The sequence below is a fragment of the Amblyomma mixtum genome, chromosome 3, assembly GCF_055824585.1.
Source record: "Amblyomma mixtum isolate Tamu chromosome 3, ASM5582458v1, whole genome shotgun sequence".
In the NCBI taxonomy this organism is placed as follows: domain Eukaryota; kingdom Metazoa; phylum Arthropoda; class Arachnida; order Ixodida; family Ixodidae; genus Amblyomma; species Amblyomma mixtum.
Window position 1 is genome coordinate 167219865 of NC_143014.1, and position 19422 is coordinate 167239286.

The 19422-nt window shown below is 43.8% G+C and overlaps 1 protein-coding gene across 3 annotated transcripts in view; it reads right to left on the bottom strand.

The window, feature by feature from the left end:
* The window catches only part of LOC149352626 (rac GTPase-activating protein 1-like), a 59438-nt gene that overhangs the window by 30655 nt on the left and 9361 nt on the right, over positions 1–19422 (bottom strand). For all 3 annotated transcript variants that reach the window (XM_089581823.1, XM_089581822.1, XM_089581824.1), the window contains 8 exons: positions 17890–17950; positions 17699–17820; positions 17060–17225; positions 15432–15618; positions 7843–8066; positions 4424–4596; positions 2621–2693; positions 1844–1952 (listed from right to left, as the gene is read on the bottom strand). In XM_089581823.1, coding sequence (XP_089437949.1) covers positions 1844–1952; positions 2621–2693; positions 4424–4596; positions 7843–8066; positions 15432–15618; positions 17060–17225; positions 17699–17820; positions 17890–17950 — 1115 coding nt within the window. The remainder of the gene's footprint in view (positions 1–1843; positions 1953–2620; positions 2694–4423; positions 4597–7842; positions 8067–15431; positions 15619–17059; positions 17226–17698; positions 17821–17889; positions 17951–19422) is intronic.

The following is a 19422-nucleotide window of genomic DNA, read 5'->3' on the forward strand; positions in this document are numbered from 1 at the left end:
CCAGGATCGAACACGAGTCTTTCAGGTCAGTAGCCGAGCGCCATAACCACTGAGCCGCCGCGGCAGCGTGAGAAAAAAGGTTTTTCTGCAGCTTAAAAGTTCCCAGATCCCAATAGTTTTTAGATGAGGACTGTGTGCGAAAACAGCACACCAGTGCAAGCGAGCCACAAGTTTGCTCGCTCCGCACACACTCCCTCCTTGCTGCTGCTTCCCTTCTACCGACATCAGCTCAGGCAGACGAAGAGCCACATAGTCTCCCCACTTCCAGCGAACTGTGTTGCGCTCCCAAGAAATAAAAAATAAAAGTGGCAGACAAAGATGTACGTTCTCCTTCCCGTGGTTCCGTAAAAAACTTAACAGAGGGGTTCTACTGTATCAACTTTACTGTTTTCCCCCCAAGCAACCACCCCAACTGTATTTGGCTTTATCACACTTTAAAATTTCCCATTTCACACTTTAAAATTTCCCGTTTTTTATGAATAGTCTGCAAGGCACAGTGAGTGATCATGCTAATGACTGTCATTATGTGTACAGTCGGCTCTCGATAAATAAAACTCAGAGGGGAATGAAAACTTGTTCTAGTTATGCAGAGTCACAATTTATGGGAGCCTTTCTTGTACACCTGATACTGATGGATCAGAAATGCCAGTTCAGATTAACAAGAATCCACTGTAATATGAAGTGCACGAAAAGCTTCCACCAGTATGTGAACTTTATGTTGAGTCTACAAAATCTTGTTGCCATCGCAAACACAGACCATGCTGGTTTCTGTTACCTCAGAGGGTAGATGTAAACATGGAATGTAGCACAGTGAGCACTGAGCAAGTTATATAGGCAGAACACAGACACTAGACAAAACTTGACTGCGTCAAGGATGTGTAACCAACAACTGCCCAGTACATGGGACAACAGTTCTCCAGTACATGGTATGCATACTATGTTATGACTATAACTTCCGCTAGGCTGTCATCAAAGACTGGTGCCAGCATTTACTCAGCCGCTATAACAAATATTTTCAGCACTGGCCACCATTCGGAAGTGAATGGCAGTGTAACCTAACCACAGGCATCCATGTTAACAAAAAAAAACAAGGTCTTGACACCATCACAGTTTGCGTGTGAAAACAGCCAGTGGTGCTGATACCTGTTTTTTTTTTTTTTACCTTTCTAGATTATAAAATCTTCAATGGCAAAGAAGTGGCTTCTTTACCATTAGATGCGGTAATCTATCAATACAGGCCAACTTTAGTTTGTCTTACATGACATCCATCAAGGGAGTCCTGAAACATTTCATTGGAGATTACAAGAAATATGCCTTAGGAAAAGTAGGATTTCCTATAAGCTATGTTGTCATGAAAAAACATGAGTACGGAAAAGGGACATGCAACATTTTGCACTTGCAGTTTCCCTACAGTTTCCCCTCTGTCCTCCATCAATCTGCACCTCCACAAACAACGTCCTGCATACTGAGGCCATCGTGTTCTTGCTGCCATCATAAAGGGCAGCACAAGTGGCTTTGTGGATACAACTGGACACTGACACAGGTGGCTACTTCATGACAGAATAACAATAATCCGTTGCTAGAAACAAAGGAGGACTTGCTTTGCACTTCGTTTCTGAGCTCTACTGCACAGTGTAAATTTCAAGACAAAACAGGAACACTTGTCATTTGGGGAAAGAAAAGATGTTTGCCTGGATCAAACTGTGACCTTCCCCTGAAGCTGAAGCTAGAAAACAAGAGTAAAAGACAAATTAAGAGAATAAAAGAAGGAAAAAAAAGGGGAGACTAAACAAATCAGCAAGTCAGAAAAAAAGAGGACGTTTAATCGACCTTTAAAACTTACGTGCAGCATTGACGAAAGTCTGCCAAAGAGACTTTGTAATCAGACACTCGCGAAGGGATCGCAGAAAGTCCTTCAGGACCCCACATACAGCATGGATGTCTACCCTGGACTGAAATATAAAATGCCAGTCATAAATGCCATATATGAGAAGGTATGTAAAATCAAAGAGCAAATACATTTGGTAAACAACATAGAGTATGAAATGGGTTTTAAAGAACCGAATCAAATATGAATCGAATACACGAAATGTTTGCATGATTATTTCCTACTTCTGCGAATATTTGTGTGCACTGAACCCCCCTTCTCGCACAAACCAAACGCGGCAGCGTGCTGTGCAGTGTCTGAGTGGGCCCAGGTTTTGAAACGGTCGCCAAAAAAAAAAAAATATGGCGTGACCTATTCCAAATACATACAAATTATTATAAAGCTATTTGGAAACTTGAGAACGGATTCGGTCAGTTTCGAATAATTTTGAACATACACTATTTGATCCGTTCAACGAACTGAATAAAAGGATTGAAACGGTTCATAACGAAACAATGGATATAACTAAAGAATGACGATTTCCCTAAGAAGGTCGGATAACACAGGCTATAACGCAGCTATGGCAATAACAAAGTTCGTTATAACGAGGTACAACTGTATTTAATTTACCATTAAAAAATGTCAAATATCTGCACACCACTAGTGTAACATGTTCAATAAATAAAAATGAAGCACCAGAATGATTCTCCACTTCATAAACCAAAACTCCACAGTAATGAACTGAGAACTCACCATGTTCGGAATACCCTTGCCTCGCTCAAACTGTTCCCTCAGCTCACGCACCTCCCGTTCTGAACCAGGTATCCTGTGAATTAAAAGACAATAAATCCAATAGCTAAACTATGAATAGCTCAAAATGCGACATCTGACATGTACATAACATATAGTATGTTTAACAACAGCTTATTATCAATTCTGCTTATGGAAAGGTAGATCTCCCTATTCTTCCTGATCTTCAGCTACAGAGCAAAAGTTTGAGAGTTCGAAAAATAAAAAGCATGCAGTCGGCCACGTTTGTGTCACCGCATTGCTCCCTTTGAAAACGTTTGCTATATGAAGGCGTGATCTGGAAATTCTGCAATAGTCTATGTCACTGGCCATTTGTGGCAGGGTAAAATAAACATACTGAACATCTACCCTAAAAGTCAGGTGCAAGTTTTTTATGTGTGGTGAAAAAAACTGACAGGACAGTAATCAGTGAGTAATGCAAATGTTTAAGGGCTGGCTGTGGTGCGACAGAGGCTAGGCATTTTCGTTCTCTATCTAGAGCATGCCAAGTCGCTTCAGGGGGTTCGAAGGTCCAGCTTCCACCATAGCATTTCAGTGTAGAGGCTGTGTTATAGTATTCTGGTTTGAACACAGTACATGCTACATTCGTCAACTGTGCCACTGCAACGGATCAAAGGGGACACCCGGCCATTCCTTAGAACGCTCCCTCTTTAATCCCCTTGTCTTCGTCATCTTCCTTCTCTCCTACACGTCCTCTTTCTCTTCTTCGTGGCTCCTTTACAATACGCACATTGGTTTAGGTTTCATGGGTATGCAGCTGCTCCTTTTAGATGTTTTCTAGCCACTTTGCATGTGGCTGCAGCAGTCATACTGCCTCACAATACGCTTTATAATGCACTCCTGACACACTAGGAATGCCAGTTTTTGTAGTTTGGTTATAAATACTACAATGTGAGGTGCTTTCTAAAGCAGATGATTTAAGCAATAAGTCTGCACTATATTCATGCAAATATGGTAATATAGGCACCAGTAACGTGACTCTTCCCATACGAATGTATAGGCGCACTGCTGCCAGAGCCGGAGTGCTTGATAAACTAGTTTGTTCGAGCAGATGGGGGAACAAGCATTTCAAGGCATCAGCATAACTTTCCTTGTTACCAGATTCTACCTACCCAGACAGCGCAAACAATTATAGTCTGATACAACTTAAGTCTGCAGTGATGCTCCGCCCACATTCAGGACCCCCGCACAGAATTCCTCCATGAAAAAAAAGCAGTCCAGGCCACTGAACTCTTCTTGTTACCTAAAGAAGAAACTAACCACCAGATGAAATTAAGAGCTCAAGAATTTTGATGCCTTTGGCCTTTTTAACACTCAAACATTAAAAAGGTGATTCTGTTTACTGTTGTGACTGGTCAGAACACAGCACACCACGAATCATGGCCCAGTATTACCCAACTGCTGTTTGTATCCTACTATGGAAGAATCACATTGCCATCATTCTCTTATTCCTACTGATGTGTGTCATCATCATTAAAAAAGATAATGTGGCTACTTATGAGCAATTCCGCGAAAAATGCTGAAAACTTGGGCCCTTATACATAAACAGTAACCAGCGTCCAACTTTCAGTGACAGAGTTGAACTCCATCAATGTAGGGCTCTAAACCTGAAAAGAAATGCTGCACTGTCCAACCAAATGAATGTTTTGCATTCAGGTGCTTGGTGCAAAGATGGTGATCAAGAAAATTTTCAAAAAGAAAAATGACAGTGTTCCTGGCCATAAAAGTTGCAAATGAAGTATTTACCGATAAAGGCCAACTTCGTGCAGCCCCCTTTTTTCCACTTCCTGTATGCAATGGATAACAAGTGCTGGCACCATGGGTGGGTTGGATGGCACATAATCTGAAAGGCTGCGGTGGCGGCCCGCAGATCCTCCTTGCGTTGGGGTTCGGTTTGTTGGAAAACATGGCAATGGTACCTGGTTAGAGGGAGACACTTGATGAACAATGACAAGCATAAAGACGACTGTCATGCAGTCTGAATATTGTCAGGCTGCTGAACAATGAAAAATTGCCACAATGTTGTGGCAAAAATAGTGAAAAGCAAGCACAACTGGAGCCATCCATGAAGAAGATCAACAACTTTTATGAGGCTGAAACAGACAAACAGGCAGGACAGCTGCTGTCCTAATCTCTCTGCCTGTGTCCACCTTTCATTTTCAGGGCCTTTAGCAGCAGCAGCAGCAGTTTGATAGAGGCGTTTTGAAGACACAACCACTGCGGACAATCTGAATACTCAGTTCAAGATTAGGTACTAGTAATGCCATGAAACCACAGAAAAAGTAGACACAAGAGAGTAAAAGGAAAGCCCTGTCTGCTTCACAAATGTCAACACAAGTATAGTTGAGGAAACAGAAGTAAAAAGAGAAAAAGCAAAGAATATGTGCCATGTTATCTAACAAATTATTATGCAATGGAACGAGACTTTTCAGAGCATTTGCAGCAGTCAGTTTGTCACTCAAAGAGTAATACTTCACAAACATGAAGCAAGATTCAACTCTATGCTTCTCAGAAACACCATAAAAACCCACATGGACCCGCATATAATACGTGGTGTAATTTGGGGATAGCAAAAATGAAAAAAAAAAATGTTTTCATCAGCGTATAATGTAAGTAAGGCAGTCAGCTCGTAGATGTTCTGCAAGTCACAAAAGTTGAACATCCTCCGATTATTTGTGCTCGCCGGCACGCCGGATACGACACATGTAGCACGGGCGGCAAATTATCTGGCAGATACAGATCCGGCGCCGCGCTCGCGCGTACTAGTGTCCTTCACTGCGAGCTAGTGTCCTTCACTGCGAGCATACGCAGTGAAGGACACTAGTGAGCATACACAGTGTCTTCAGTACTGTTGAGCACATTTGATATCTCGCATTTCTTGAAATTACAACCGTCGAGTTCCTCGGGAATGCTAGCCCAAGCATCCGCCATCTGACTGAGCAATGTGGCAGGAGAAGCCCATTTCCAGCAGCAGTAACTGCAGGCTCTCCCTACTTCACCCAGACCATGTAGCAGCGCTTGATGCCGTACAGATACTTTCAGCAGCTACGATTACTTTCCTTTTAAAAGCAGCCAAGGACTGCTTTCACAGTCCTGATACCATGGGAGGTGCGATCGCCCTGTGTGTTGCGAGGTGAAGTCAGCGTAGTGACCTGGCGTTGAAATGAAAACTACCAAGCTACACCACCACTAGAAAGCGCCTCTTCTCACTCAAAGTGACCACTGGTAACGGTGCTCGAGAACAACGAAACCGGAACTGCGAATTTTGGCCAAAAATTGTTTGGATCCGAATATATAATGCGAGGCGGAAAGTTTACAAGCTAAAATCTGGAAAAAAGACCCTGTATTATATGCAGGCTTTTACGGTATGAGCAACCTATAATGCCATGTAACAAGAGAGGTTGAAAGGAATTATTGCTTGTCACAAGGAAGCCAAAGGCCAGCAGCAAGCTGTAGTAGTTGTGTAGCATCTTCACTTATGCAAATGGGAACAGTTGCAGCAACTGTACTTTTACAAAACTATAAAGCATCTCTGCAGAAAAAGTATCTTTAAACATACATAATTGCTGAATAAAAAACAGTTTAAAACATCAATTTCTCTCTTTAAAACTAGGTAATTTCATTTAAGAGCAGTTTATTCCATTTATGCACGTAGATTTACATTTTACAGAGGCAAGGTACCTGCTGTCGTCTCTTAGATGTCAGTCACAACTGCATACCAGCTATTTTGCTCTTTTAAAGCCAGAAAACAATTTAAGAAAAAGCTACGAAACATTTTCACTAGCCATGTAATGCAAGGATGCCATTTTTATTAATTTTCTAGATCTTTGTACAGTTACAACTGCAATGATGTTAGTGGCACTAGGCAAATGAATAGCAAGAAGAAAGCTCCTAGGCTCTAATAATTCCCTCAAAAAAGCAAATAGCAAAAAGGTAATAGAATGCTTTGTAGACGCACACAGCTCAAAGAACAGCTAATCTGCAACTGGAGCATACAGAGAAGGATGCCATGGCCCATGCAGTTGATCTTTTGCCATTACTCCTGCTTTTGTGGTATACCTTTTACGCGGTTAACATGTGGATTGTGTGTAGCTAGTGGCTATAGGCTTTACAACTAACAAAGCAGTTATCACTGCACTGTCTGTAGCCAACAGCAATTTCATCACGTGAGTGATACGAAGTACTGTTAAACCAGTGTTTAAAATGGTTCACTCATGAAAGAGAAGGAAGTGGTGCAAGTGTTTCAGAAAGCAGCCACTGCTTGTCTTGAAGGCAAGTGTTCAGGCCCAGTAGATATACACAAGGGCTTGAGGAGGACGATATATGTGGCTCAAGTATTTGCTGCCGCTTCTTAAAGGGACCATGCAAAGAATTAAAAGCCGCTTGTAAATGTTAGAAGTGATGCTCAGAAGCATTGACACCAAGTATGAGTCTTCGAAACTGAGCCGGCAATTTATTATGAATTTTTAAAAATCGTGTTTTTTAAAATTCGCGGGCCGTTTGGTGTCTTCGTAGGGAGCCATTTTGGAACCAAAATCTGGAAAACAGACGCCACTAGTACCATGACGTCGGCAGGCCACCACACGCTGTCATTCGCTCGAGCCGCGGCAGCTGCGACGTCACGGGCACACTTCCGGTAGCGGTGAAAATCGTCTGCTCGAGCCGCCGCGCGCCCCCCTCGGGCAAGCGCGATCTAGGGCATTGCCTTCGCGCATATGTTTTCAATTTACATCTGCCGCCTCTTTCTGTCGCGAGTTCGGGAGCCAAGAAAGCGCAGAGACCGGAGAGACGCTGCCGACGCACGCTGCTCCTCGGGAGTGGGACAACCGGAAGTCGTAAACTGAACGTCAGCGAATGACGTATTCATGGGCGGTGCCCAGTCCCGGAGCTGTGTTCTTTATTTTTTTTATGGTGCCCCGTGCGTACGAGTTGAGGGGGGAGAGGAGGAGCGTGATTTTTAATCGTCTATAACTTCGTTGTTATTGATGCTAGCTCAAAAATTCTTGCGCTGGGGTGACGAGTGATGGATTGCCTATCTTTACGTAATCTCGATAAATTTATTTCATAGTCCCTTTAATGCACCAGAACAACTAAACACTGCCTAAATAAATGGTTGTTAGCACATCCTCTGCCCCCTTTTGCTTTGAAGAGCCCAGCCAACTCACCTTATCTTTGCATTCTTGATGACAGACTGAACGGCAGCGGTTGCACTTGTAGGCTGTCTTGTAAAATTTGATGCGTTTGCCACACGGGCCACAGGTCTCAGATTTGATGACTGTCTTGGGGCAAAAGATGTGCTCCCTAGACATCAGTCTCCCAGCTGAGAGGCTTCGCTTGGGTGTTATTGTTTGCTCACGTCTCTGGCTGACGGGAGTTGTGGGGGCAGAGCCTTTAACACCCACAGAGAGAAAAAGTATTACTCCACTGCAAAATATTGTTTTTACAACTGCTTTTTTTTCAAGTTCATGCAAAAATGGAACACAGAATCATTAGGAACATCACAGAGGACAACTATGAATTAATTGCCACCTCCTGAAGTTCTTTAACATAGACTAAAATCTTAGCTCATGGGCATTTTTTTCACATATCGCTTTCATTGAAATGTAGCCGATTTGACTAAACATATGATCATATTACTCCGTGCTCTCAAAAATACTACAGGCTTCGCCTTGCTTCAGACTAGCAGCAATACAACAAAAGGTAAACAATTCATCAATGAAATTCACCTAATAGCTTTTTTACATAGCTTGAGAGCCCTTGAAAGTTACAAAAATCTAAATTCAAGTCATTCATTTCTGAGATGAGCACGGATTCAGAGCCTGTTTTTGTGAAACTGACACCAGAAGGTCAGACTGAATTGTGATGAGTCGTTGTGTATGAACATTATACACAGCTATGTCTGCACTACTGCCCCACAAATGATATTGCCCCTTAGGTGTTTATCCCAAGCAACAGGTAACATCTGCTACTCTTACTGCATTCATGTGCTAATAAACACTAGCCTGTTATCAACTCAGATGATAGAGCAGCGGAAGAATCGCAGTGGTCTAAGTTAAGAGCCTTGGGCACGATAAGTCCACGGTTTTTCATAGACTTAAGAGCTGTATCTTAGGGTTCAAGTGACTGCTAATGATTAATCATGCCGAATTGTGAAGCAAAAGCCATGAATTCCTGACAATGTTTGATGGTTTCCAGTGCATAAGACTCTTTTTAGCGCGCTAGCGCTATATACCTCGCTAGCTATGTACCGTCTGTCTACGGTTGAAGCCTCCACTTGCCACAATTGGCAGGTAGCAAAGTGGGGAGAGTGAAACCCTCTCTCCCCTTTCAGAGGAGAGGAAAGGCAAGTAGGGGAGGGAAGATGAAGAGAAGGTGACAGGTTGCGGATAGCAGAGTGGAGAAAGAAAAATCCCCCTTTCCTTTCAGTGCACTAGAACTAGGTGGGTCGCTAACGAAAAACCCGTTATGTGACCTGGTGCAGGACGGAAACCAGTTTTGCGGCAGGTGCAGCCGTGTGGAAAGGACGGAACCCATGCACGCCAGTTGCAGCCAAGTGAAAAGCAGAAACCGCATCACGACAGTTGTTGCTTACACTGTCTGTAAAACCCTCATAAGTAACCGATGTGAAAGGTCCATACATAGTATGCTAGCGCACCTAAGCTGCATTTAGTTTAACAAATTGAATCGGGGGTTCAATTCAGAAAGATTCAATTGAATTTAATATTTTTCTTTTTAATTTTTCGTCGGTGTGTCTTATAAAACAACGCGACTTGTATAAAACAAAAAATGATGCGCCACCATATGTCCTCTCATCATGCCCACTAACTGTTTGAAAATACAGCAGATGTCTAAAAGTGAGGGAAAAAAAGTATTTTTAAAATGCTCTCTTACTGATAGAATCGCATAATCTTGCCACAGCCGGACTAAATGCAGCAGCTGCCACATCCAGTCCAGCCAATGTTCTTGAAAGTTTCGATTTTAGCATCAGTTCTGTCTGGATTAGTACATGTAACACATTCTTGCTCAATATGATGTTGACTGTGAATTAAAGGAGCTATGATGCACAATTCAGGTTAAGTGTCGTCGACTATGCGCTGGAGAATAGGAACCATTCAATGGGGAGACAGTGACACGAGAGAAAAAATCCTGGAGTAGGTGCAAAGCTGAAGAGCACTCTGATCGCTGAAGCCAACAGAAAAGGCAGGCCGCAGGAATAAGGCACGCTGGCGAGAGTTCGAGAAACGGCTGCACACCGTAGCTGCCACAAGCATGCATTTTCGTCGCACTCTTTGACGAAGGGATCCTCAACGCATTTTTATAGCGCTTACCAAATGAAGAGGTGTGTCTTGCACACCAGTGTGACTTCTGTGTTATTTTTTTGTATAGAAACTGCCGCTTGCAGTGCGACTTAAAGATCAGAAAACATAGAAACCTCGCAAAAAAAGCTAATTGAACTATCAGTATGTCTTCCAGTGAACGTGACATAACTTACACAACCACCACCATATGCATTGAAATTTGTTCCACAGTTTCTAAGAAATAATTGGCATGTTATTGCCAGTGTTTTGCAAACTTTCATAGGTTGACCTGCTCTATGGTATTAGCCTTTCAAAGATACAATTTTGATGTACAGCACCAATATATAGAGTATTTTCTGCAATTAAAGCAGAAAGATGGGCAAGTTAGTGATTCAAATTTTGGAACATTGCACCAGTATAAAGAACAGAGACAATAGAAATGAAGCAGACAGGAAAAACGCAGAGCAGACGAGGCACACCAGCATTTGTTCTGTCTACTCCTCCTTGACGTTTCCGTCCTTCATGCTGGTGCAATGCTCCAAATTCATTTCTTCCAGCTTCTAAAGTGGAAAACGGTAATTTCAACCACCTGGTCGATGGGCCTGAGACAGAGGGCACAGCAATTTATAAAAGAACCGCGATGCTACAGGTAATACCGACTGTTGCGTCAATCAGAGAAAATCGAAAAAAAATTTCCTCGGCCTAACTATCCTCTTGTTACGGCTCAAAATTTGCACAAAGGTAGCATTTGGCGGTCAGTTTTATTTTCGACTACTTTGTGTGGCATAATTACCTGATTCGGTCAAAATTAATCGGAAATCTTAGTCTGTGGTGATGGCGAACCAAACTGTGAGCTTTCACAGTAATGATACCAGTAGCGCCATCACGCGCCCTCCAGACAAACGAGCACTCTACCGTGCAGGGAGGCTGCGGAGAAACTCATGGCAGGAGCACACGGTGCGGGATGGGTGCAGTTGCATGCAACAGCGTTTTCTGAGCCCAATTTTGATAAAACAGCCGAGAAGGCACTTTCAAACCAACCGTGCAGCCGCTTTCACCCCTCTTGCGTTTCACCGCAGCCTCAGTGGTAGAGCGCTCGTTCCTCCAGCGGGCACAGATGGTGCTACGGGTAAGACTGCTGCAAAAGCTTGACATTTCGGTCCGCCGTCACCGCAAACGATGGAGATTTTCAATTAATTCTGACCGAATCAGCCAAGTACCCCACCCAAATGAACTTTAAAACAAAACTGACCACCAAACGCCACTTTTGTGCAAATTGGAGCCCGAACAAGCAGGCGGTTAGGCAGAGTTTTCTTTTTATTTTCTCTGATTCATGCAACATTCAGTACAGATTCAACAGTCCACTGTGAACATTCATGTGGGGCCAAAGCTTGCCTGCTAAATCACTTACAGGAGTCTTGAAAGAGGCAAAAATTAATTCGACTGTGCGCTTGTTTGAACTATCATGCTGAAGGTAATAATCACAAATTTATTGGCATGTACGAAAATTCTATTGAGACAACATTCCTGAAACAGTCAGCATTACACTATTCCACGATTTAATAAACCAAAGTGGCATATTTCATTAAAAAAAATGTTTAAAATTTTTTTTTTAATGTAACCTATCAGTTGCAGCAGGCCTGTGTTGTGCATAAACCAGCTCAAGGTTTTTACAACCACTGATGAATTCGTTGCTAAGACCACTGTATTTTACCAGCCTGATTTTACATCCGTGCAGGACTTCTTGGGAAAAGCATACACAAGTGAGTAAAAAACTGTGGAAACCTATACTTCTTAGCAAGTAAATGGCATGCCGCATGCTGTACGGATGCACTGCTGACACACAATTTTGTTTTTAAGCAGGCACACTAATACCCCTGCCTTTCTCTTGCAAGTGATGCAGCCAAATCCTCTTTTGGAGTAAGGTGACTGACAGTCTGGTGCCCAAAGAGAGAAGTCAAGATAAAGGGGAAGGAAGAACACCACATATAATGAACAACAAAAAAATTTCAGCCTCTGTGCACTAACTAAGCCTCAGCATCACTGAAAGCTGGCAATGGTGCAAAGTACAGCCAACTGCCTTGATGCATCATGCATAGTTAAACCTGGTTATCACGAAATTCAGAAAAGTCCACAACTTTTTTACATACACGTTTTCATTACATGCAGTTTTTGTGCAAAGACTCGAAAGGAAAATGCAGAACGTATATTAAAAGAAATAATTGTAGGTGAAATCACCTTGAAAATGTTCACAATAAACCACTGTTGCTTGTGAAAAAAAAAAAAAAAAAAACATTTTGCGATGACTGTGGCAGCTAATACTCTAATGTGACTGCGGTAGCAGTTGCCACCACCTTTGAGTGGGGTGGGAAGAGTGAGTGGGTCAGAGGCACCACAACTGAACTAGAAAACGGTGCGTACGGCATGCTGCCACTAGGCTGGTCATGGAAGCACATGCCTCTTCCCACATGTCCCTGCTCTCAGTTTGCCCAGCAACCATTGACCTAGGAAAAGGACTCCTTGCCTCGTGTTGCCCACATTCTCCACCACCTTCGCTGCCGCCAGCTATCGGCGCCGAAATCATGCGAGCAACCAAGTGGCAGCAGCGATGGGCACGCACTGCTCATCCGGTGTCTCTCCCTAATTTTATCAGTGCTTCTGACCACTGATAAAACAGTTACAGTGCCATTTGGTGAGACACTGAAAAAACGAAAACTGTGGAGACTGCTGTGTTTGCCATGTGGAAGCACGAACAACGTACGATAGCAGGTTCATGAGAATTGGTCGACGCCATTGGCTGGAAGGGGGTCCTTGACAGGGAAAAGCTGTTTTTTTCTTGACTTGTATCCGACTATAGTTATATCACAAGGTCAACCCGCTGCAACACCTTCACAAATGGAGTTCACAAATACAGTCGACGACCGAAAATTCAGACGCCTGATTTTTCGGACATGCTTGATTATTCGGACTTTTTCGCGGCACCGCGACACGGCCCATAGAGTCAATGTGTAAGAGCGCTTGAAATTTCGGACGCACCGCAACTGACCACTCGATTTTTCGGACCTCGTTCGCACTCGCCGCCAGTACCCAAGCCGCCATATAATGTGTACAGTGGAACCTCATTAATTCAGACTGCAGGAGATATCGAAAACTTGATCAAACAAAACGAAATTCAAGCTTAAAGGGAGCCTCTTGCGACGCTGAAATTCTGCGCGAGTCGGCACATTGCGCTCGCGTGTTTTCGAATTTGTACTGTCCTTGAATGTCTTCCGCCGCACGAACTTGAACCGTAGTCTGAGTTCACGGAACTCATCTGTGCCGAGTCTTTAGTCCCGAACACGGAACGCGAATACGATCGCGGAGCGCTTGATCGCGGAGGCTACGCACACGCCGTGGCCTCCGCGATCGAAGCGTGCTTCGGGCGCGCCGCCGGATCTTATCGCGGCCGCGATCTGCTCCGGCGCTGCGCCGTTCGCGGAGGCCACGCGCGCGCACCGGAGCTTCCAAGTGCCGTCTATGGATGGCGCCGTGATCATTATCATCAACATTTTTCTCTGTCGCGATTTTCCGCTGTTCACATCGGCATCAGTATCGCCAGCTCCAGCCTTTTGTGGCGTGTCAGCATGCGTGTTAGCGCGTTCGCCGTGATAGTGGCTTTCGCGTGCTGCCGCCGAGCTTCACAGTTTTAGCGCGATGGGCAAGCACCTTAAGCTACACGGCTGGGAGTTAGCTCTCGAACGCGGTCGGTAAGCGTGCGGCGGGCGGGAAATTCGACGTGGCCGAGAAGTGCGTCCGATGATGGTGCAACCAAAAGAGAAACACAAGCTGCAAAAAGCGCGCTTTCCGAGTCAAGCCGTGCGAGTTTCCTGAACTGGAAGAAGAGCTGCTCCTCTATGTGATGGAATTTCGGAACAACGGCTACGCGTTGACAGCGGACATGCTGCGCGGCTTCTTTTGGCATAAGCGTGCACCAGAGCGCAGCACCAGCTCAGGAGTCTAAATACTTCGCGAGTAACGATTGAACGTAGAGTAAATGTCGCTCATTCCCTGGTTGGTGTGTTTTTACTTAAAAAAAAATTTTTTTTCGCATATCGCGTGTATGGGTAGCACCCCGAAAATTGGCCCTCGAATCTGAAAAAAAAGTGCGGCCCTTATACGCGTTTATACGGTATTTCGTGCAGCGAAATATAGTCATGAGGAGCTTTAGAATGTGTGCAATACAATTGGCCGCTTTCTCCGGCATAGTGGAAATAAGTTCGCGATTTTTTCGGTGAAATTTGATTTTCCGGACTGCCCGATTTTTCGGTCGTTTTCGCTGTCCCTAGAGAGTCCGAAAAATCGGTCGTCGACTGTACACGGGCTTACTGATGGTGTTGGGGATTTCATAACATCAAGGAATTCGCTACATGAAGATTCGTTACATCTAGATTTAACTGCATAGACAAGGGGCCTCAAACTCATCTTTCCAAACGGGCCTGCTGTTTCTGGCAGGCCAGTAGCTAGAAAGGGAAAAGCATGGGCAAAAAAAAAAAAAAATACCACCGCATGAAGCTACTTAGCTGCAGACATAACATATGTCAACCGGTGACTCACAGCTAGGGATGCTATGAAGGCAGGCAATTGCTATTCCTCAATTTGCACACCAAGTAGTATATCTAGCCACTGATCCAAAACAAGGTACAGTGAGCAAGCGGCTGTTGTCAAACTCGGAGCAGTGCCAAATAGATGTGATGTAGATGGAAAAGAAACCAAGGTATTATAGTCATGGCACTTCTAGAACACCTTCAGGGCCAGTGAGCCTCACAACAAGACCCTGCTAACCACCCAACATCTGCAGGTTATGTGTCTAGATTTTTGGTACAGCAGGTTCTTTATAACATAACAGTGCCTTTGAAAGCCAATGGCAACAATAAATGGTAAACTCGCTACAAAGCTGGGCCTGAACTCAATCAAAACTCAATGTGCTTTACTACCTTCTGAAACCATGAACCATCTGGCCCATCTACAAGTTTTATTGATCCATCACAACAACCTTTAAGCCACCAAATGTGCAACTTCATTATTAACTGCCACACAACAAGCAGTTACATAGCAGAATGCCATTTTCATCCATTCTCGGATATGGGACACCTAGCTATGTCGTATATGTGAGTAAACGGGCATGCCTGCAGGTGCAAAGGCTCACACATCACCAAGCATGCATCTGGAGAATGGCATTTGATTAGAATTCACTTCCTGCTCCCAAGTCATGAGATTCCATTCATCACTTGCACACACATGCATCATCCCCAATAATTTCAAATGGCTAGGTATACCTAATGAATATAAAAAGGGAGCTTTCATTGACTCCACACCCGGGCACACTGAAGGAAAAATATACCAAACACAAACTTGACAAAAAACCAGGGCAGCACTGCCTGTATGGTAGCGCATATTATGTGCAATGTTGAACTGACCGCTGATAAGTTTAGGAGTCCCTGTGGGTTTCCGATCTGCCTCTGGAGATGGGGGAGGCGGCGCACTTGGAGCTGGAGTTAAAGCCTGCGTGAACACTCGTGATGTCGCCACGAAGTCTTTTCCATCCTTTATAGTGACAGTTGTGGTAATCATGTTTGCACATGCTGGGTCTACTTCATCAAATCCCTGAAACAAGTGCGAAAGGCGCCACTCAATAAAAAGTTACAACAAATGACATTACGTTTGTCACAGCCAAGCATGGGTCTAAAATTTAAGCCTATACTAAGGCCCACAAAGATTGCACACAGAGAAAAATTACAGCCAATGCATGACAGTTAAACATGAACCATTCCATCCCAGGCATGAATGAATTAGTGCCCACCCCCCTTTTTATTGAGATTTTGAATTCATCCCCCACCAAAAAAGAGCAAGCACCCATGCTCCATTATATTCCGCGTTCAAGAGAAAAAGAAAAATGGCAAAGACGCATCAAGCACCAATTTTTCGGTATCCTTATCGCAGAGAGAGAGGAGGGAGGGGGGGGGGGGGGGTTGAACTGGGCAATGGGATAACTAAGATGATAAATCGAAGCTTACGGTCAAGCAATTTTCAAAGAAAACCTTGGAAAGGCACTTTCTCCGGAATTTTCAGCGTTTACGCGTTACTGAGCCCACTTTCCCGGAGGCCGCGATCTTGAATTTAATGACCTGCCAGTAGACCAAGCAAGGGCCCATTCCATCATGTGCGCATTCTGGATTTTCACACCTGGACCAAACAAGCGCCCATCCCGCAGTATTTCGTGATAATCTTCAAATTTTAGATGGGTGCTTGCTTGGTATTTTTCAGTAAGGCACTTCATCAAGCATCCTCAAGTCTCTCTCTACAGAAAAAGAAGCAGCTGTGAATGCTTTCGTCGCAACATTTAATAATATTCAGTAAAATTTGAATTTGAATCAAAGTTTACGCTGTATGATGAAACTGGGCACTGCATAAAAGTTGCTTTCCCTACCACTGTTAAATTATTTTTCCTTCTGTGTTGGGGCACTGCTTCTAAATATCTTTTTTTTTTTTGGAAAGCATTACTCATTAAAAAGAGAAAAAATCCATCATATTACCAAAAGCTCGTGAAAATATTGAAGGTTGCATAAAACAGCTGAAGATGAAAATAATCTCCAGATTCTGGTGATCAAAAGGTAGACCTAAAGCTCGTTTTTAAGCTCCATTTGGCACTGAACATTTTTCAGCATTAAGAAATGAATATGAAGTGAAGATGGTTTGGTTGGTTTATAGGATCTAACGTCCCAAAGTGACTCGGGCTATGATGGACACCATAGAGGTGGCTGCAGATAATTTCGACCAGCAGGGATACTACAACATGCACTGACATCTACAGTTCATGGGCCTCTAGCACTTCACTTCCACTGAAATGAGACCACAGCGGCTGGGTTCGAACCTGCATCTTTTGGGTCATTTGCCGAGTACTGTAACCACAAAACCACAGCGACGGTTTTCGAAGTGGAGAGATGCAAAAAAAGCACTAAGTGACAAATTTGAAACAAGTTCCTAAATTATTTCAGGTATGTATACCTTGAAGGCTTGAAAAGAAAAGTCATAAAAAGTAGTCTACCTTGGTCCTCTTGACATCCGACACACATTTGTCTGGGCGCACTGCATTGCAGCGACGCTTCGACCGTGAACGGGAGCTTCTACGGCATGTCCCATCATCACTGATTTCCAGGCTGTCCCCGGATGGAGAGAGCACAGAACCTATGGATTCGTTGATCGTGCCGAGCCTGAAGTATCAAAAGTCCAGCAACGTCAACAATTTTATTTATTTATTTATTTATTACCTGCATCGCCTGTTTCAGGCATTACAGCAGGGGGACATCATCGTAACAAAAATTACTTCAAAATCACACCCACTTTAAACTGCCGAATTGTATTAAACAAAATCTTTTCAAGCACTTAAAGTCAGCTTTCTGCCATTCTGGTATCATTTTAGTTTTGTAATTGTGAGCTTATTTCTTTGAACACTCTGTTATGACAGCCGTACCAATCAGCTAAGATAAAAATGGGTGCTTCTGTCATGTGCTTTAACGATCCCAATGTGCCACGCTTCTTATCACACTAAAACAAGTACCACACCCTGAAAGAATACTCAAAACTTTGCCCTTCTGTAAAGTAATGCAATGAAATGACAGCCAAACCTCCCTTAGTTAACAGAAAGAAAAGAAGTTGTGCACATCAGAGCTTTACTGCAACTCACCTGTCCGCATTAAAATCTTTTCCTTCATTTTCAGGCTTCAAGAAAGCAAGCTTTTCAATAGTTTCATCGCGGAGTTCTGTGTCATTCATAATAAATTCTCTTATCAGGTCAAGCTGCCGTTGCTGCAAAGATACGTGGGATTGTCTCATTTTAGATCAAGGCGAATAAAACATTTCAGACATATGCCTTACCTTATTCAGCTTTTCTTCTTCTATTTTTTCTCGTCGGTGAACCTCTTTTTGGAGAACTTCCCTGAAAACAAGATAAAACACTGTAGGGGGACTACTTAATGCTGGCTGTATCTCTATCACAGTCTATCACTCCTCTATCACAGTGACGCACTCAACATTGAAATCATACTTTTTTTCTTCACACCATGTTCACAGCTTGCAATTCCCATTACCATGTACAGACTTGCTCTGCATCAAGCTATTCTAAACCCATAATCACGTTTGTAGTTTGCGTACAACTAGAGGCTTTTTTTTTGGTCGTGTTAGTCACCCTTGCCCTGTCTGCGTCGTGTACGCAAAAGGACAGCGCCATAAAAAAGCGCAGCTGTGGGCTGCCCTGGCAAGCTAACAACTGCATGCAAGTTTACGATGCATGTGCGCAAGGCGTGTTTTTGATTGGTAGCACCTAATCTCTGCACTGAGTGAGTGAAATGTGCTTTCATTTGATCAGTTTGTCTTGAATTTTCTAAGTGGAACAACTTTTGTTGGCATGCTGATTTCAATAATTCTTTCTGCACTGGTGCCTGGAACTCTTGAGGAATCCCTTTAACCAGAATGATGGGCAGTAAAAAAAATCATAGGACGGTTACAAGCCTGCAACTCGAATGTTTCTGCATTAGCTGTGGTGTGAAAGCAATGGATTTTTACAGGCATGTTTTGTTTTTGTTTTTTTCTGGCAGTCACACAACCGGAAGGTGAATCTGGACTTGCCCAGGACTGCAGTGATATACTCTGCAGTGGGTTTCAAACCAACCACCTCCCGCAGCTGAGGCAGACACCCAAGCCACTAGGCTACCCACCACCTTCTCCCCATCTTCATCTCCCTCTTCTCCGAGGAGGATTCTCCTATCGCAACTTTTCCACCCTCTTCACTTTCTCACCTGCCAACCAAGGTAGGTGGAAAGTGGTACAGCAGACGCCGATGACTCCAAACCGAGGAACAAGCTAATAAGAGCTAATGCTCTAAAGCCCCATTATTAAGGAAATTCGGATAATTGAGACTGCCAAATGCCCATGCAAGTCTATGGCGTCCGCAGCTGGTTTATTTGGACACCCTGAGGCTGGCATCTGTTAAATCGGCCTGGCTCCCAAAGTGGCACCATGGCAAGTTATGACCTGCTCAACAAGCAATCATCCAAATATTCGTTCTCAGGCTTAAACTGCATATTACATCTTTTCCTGCGCTCCTCTGACGCGCACGTGATGACAGGCCCCCGTCAACAGGACAACTGAGAGTCTGGCCACGTAGTTCCGTGTACAGAGCTTTGCTGCAAGGCTGAGGCAATGGCGGCTGCGCATATCAGCCATCCAGCCCATAGCTGCACGCCGTTAAGAACACTAATTGCCTTATCGTTGATCCATTTTTTGCCTTTTCATTTTCTGGCAGTTTTATGCCACTCTGTTGCCTATGTGCACTTCTCTGTCTTCTGTGCACATGGTGTTTCTGTTCTTCCAGCGCACCGAAACTTGGCACTAGTCACGTGCCGTTTTTGT